General features: G+C 37.7%; 1 protein-coding gene across 1 annotated transcript in view; it reads right to left on the minus strand.

The window, feature by feature from the left end:
- Positions 1-3,246, minus strand: part of LOC106880948 (CUB and sushi domain-containing protein 1) — a 13,330-nt gene that overhangs the window by 3,049 nt on the left and 7,035 nt on the right. The window contains exons 7-9 of the mRNA XM_014931131.2: positions 3,035-3,211; positions 1,759-1,938; positions 662-778 (exon numbers count right to left, since the gene is read on the minus strand). Of these exons, the coding sequence (XP_014786617.2) occupies positions 662-778; positions 1,759-1,938; positions 3,035-3,211 (474 nt within the window). The remainder of the gene's footprint in view (positions 1-661; positions 779-1,758; positions 1,939-3,034; positions 3,212-3,246) is intronic.

Raw genomic sequence — 3,246 nt, forward strand, 5'->3', positions numbered from 1 at the left:
TATAATTTAGGGTATCTAAAAGATACCACCACGCTGGAAATAGCAGTCAAAACTTGACTCTAAAACCACATGAAATTTTTTGCAAGTTCATTTTTTGCTAGTTCATTTCGTCTCTTCGTCTTCTCTCCTGGTGCTATATGAACATTCAATGTGGTTTTAGAGTCAAGTTTTGACTGCTATTTCCAGCGTGTCTCCTCTCTCTCTCTCTCTCTCTCTCTCTGCATTTCCACAGCTACAACAGCGCCATTTGTTCATTGGAACTGGATAGTCTTTTGCCACTATTAATCTTACACAGGTATGCGTGCCTCTGCATTTGTGTGTGTGTGTGTGTGTGTGTATATGTATGTGCATGTGTGTGTGTGTGTGTATGTGTGTGTCTGCATGTTTGTGCATGTGTGTGCATGTACGTATATGTATATGTATATATGTGTGTGAATGTGTGTGTGTATGTTTGTGTGTGTGTGTGTGTGTGAGAGAGAGAGAGAGAGAGAGAGAGAGAGAGAGAGAGAGAGAGAGAGAGAGAGAGAGAGAGAGAGAGTGAGAGAGAGAGAGAGAGAGAGAGTGAGAGAGAGAGAGGGAGAAAGAAAGAGAGAGAGAGGGAGAAAGAAAGAGAGAGAGAGAAACAGACAGACAAAGAACATGTACTTTGTGAGGACCTTACCTGTACAAACGCCGTTCACTCTATGAAAACCTTTCCGACAGTCACACCTGTGGCTTCCCTCAGTATTAGAACAAACTTCGTTCTGTTTGCAAGGGTTCGCTTGACATTCATTGTAATCTAAAACAAATGAAGAAATTCCTTTATTGTATATTTTTATCATCATCATCAAAACCACCACCACCATTATCACCACCGTGATCATTTGCATTCCAGTGTCATTTGATGGTATGCATTGCTCTCTCGCTCAATAATAATAATAATAATGATAATAATATTAATAATAATAATAATAATGATAATAATAGATAATAATAAATAATATTAGGACTGCTATGTCTCCTCTGGAAGGAATATGTAAATAATTAAAGAAGAAGAGTTCCATAGTTAAATTTGTTGAACGATATTTCGGTATCTCGTGTACCTTCAACGGGTTCAAAATTTGATATGTCAGTCTACTTCATTTTTTAATAATAATAATAATAATAATCCTTTCCATTAAAGGCACAAGGCCTGAAATTTTGTGGGAGGTGACTAGTCGAGTACATCGACCTCAGTGTGTAACTGGTACTTAATTTATCGACCCTGAAAGGATGAAAGGCAAAGTCGACTGCGGTAGAATTTGAACTCAGAATGTAGCAACAGTCAAAATATCACTAAGCATTTCGTCCAGCACGCTAATGATTCTACCAGCTTGCTGCCTAAATAATAATAATAGTAATAATAATAACAATAACAATAATGATAACCTTCTCTATTATAGGTACAAGGCCTGAAATTTTGGGGAAGTTAGCTAATTGATTACACCTGTGTACCCAATTTACTCTTTTGTTGCATGGACATCAAAAGTCTTATATGGACCTTGGCTGAGATCCACTGCTCTAAAGATTCCTCCGATTTATACAGAATTCCAATACAAGCACAAGGCCACAAGTTTTAAAGGAGAAGAAAATGTCACGAAAAAATCAGGAAGATTTTCTTTGCAGTGTCACCAACATGTGGCAAATTCGATACATATGTGAATGTAGCAAAAGAAAAAAAATGTTTTGAACAAAAAATAATCCTTAAATTTAAGTGAATTCAATTAAAAATCAATTTACCTTCACACTTTGGAGGGGAACCAAAGGTACCCCTTTCATTGCATATGACACCTGTGGTACTCTTATTCAAGTTTTCAATCACAAAACCCTTTGGACATTTGAAAACTATGACACTCTGATACGGGACGACTTTATCAGGGGTATTAAAGTACGAAGTAATAGGAACGACACATTTGATTTCTGGAATATGATGAGAAAAGATTAGTGAACAAGAGGAAGAAAGGAAAACAAAAATAAAAGAGAAAAAAAATGAGAAATCTTTGCTGGAAGTCTGTCCCACTTTTTTTTGCTTATGTCTACTAAAGGGCATCTTTGTCTCATTCTATTTGTCTCTCTTGGATCAAATAGACAGGTATATATGGAGATTTGTAGGCATTAATGATGTGCATATCTGTCTTTTTGTCTGCCTATCTTTCTTTCATACTAAAAATATAACTAACTATTTATCTATCAATCTGTCGGTGTCTGTCTGTCTGTCTGTCTGTTACAGTAGTAGTGGTAGTGAAATTTTCGAGGAGCGAGTAAGTCGATTACATCGACCCCAGTGCTTGACTGGTACTTGCAAGCAAGCAAGACTGAAGTTCATTTTTAATGTATTAAAGATAATAATAAATGCCCTGATGCAGTACCAGACAGTAGCTCTCAGTTTCTGATTTTAACTGATTGGAAGTGTTATCATGCACATTGTTTTGTTTTGGTATAAAAGATTGACTACAGCAAATATTCTGCTCAATACCACAGATTTGCTAGTCAGTTGTTTGACCGTAACCAGTTGAGCATATTCCTTAGTGGTTGATGATATGTGCATCTCTGATCACGAGCAGAAGTAGTGGGGGGAGCATCATAGCCATGTGTTGAGAGGAATTCTTTAAGGTTTGGATAATTCACCTTTGGAAACATGGGTGTTTTGTTCATCATCCTTAAAGAACCCTTATTCAGGGACCTTTTGAGTAGGATGGGCTACTCGACTTGGAGAAAATTCTAACTGGGCCCCACTTGCAAGGTCATGCGCTGTTTAGCTTGATATAAGATCCCTATGTCGCGCACATATAATTGTGATGCATGTACCTGGTGTACTCCTATCAGACGGATAGTCATGATGGGTATACTGGGCTTCTCATATTTGTACCCCAGTTTCACTTTAATGGCATGCGCTGCTCTCTCAATAATAATAATAATAATAATAATAATAACGTGTGTGTGGTTGGGTGAGGTGGATGTCATATATTACTCAGGGAAGGAAATTTAGAGGGAGCAATATTAAGGAACAACTTACCTTTACATGTAGGGATGGGTTTCGACCATTTCCCGTCCATTCCGCAAAAAATCTTTATGGAACCATCAACCGTGTAACCACTAGCGCAAGAAAAATTTACGACTGAGTTATATCTATTGGCATCGCTGGCATCGATGGTCAGGTGAGGGGTGTTTGGAATTGCTGGGCAGGTCGCCTCTGGAAATTGAACGAAAGATGTAAAGACAAAATGG

Source organism: Octopus bimaculoides, chromosome 23 (genome assembly GCF_001194135.2).
Source record: "Octopus bimaculoides isolate UCB-OBI-ISO-001 chromosome 23, ASM119413v2, whole genome shotgun sequence".
Lineage (NCBI taxonomy): Eukaryota > Metazoa > Mollusca > Cephalopoda > Octopoda > Octopodidae > Octopus > Octopus bimaculoides.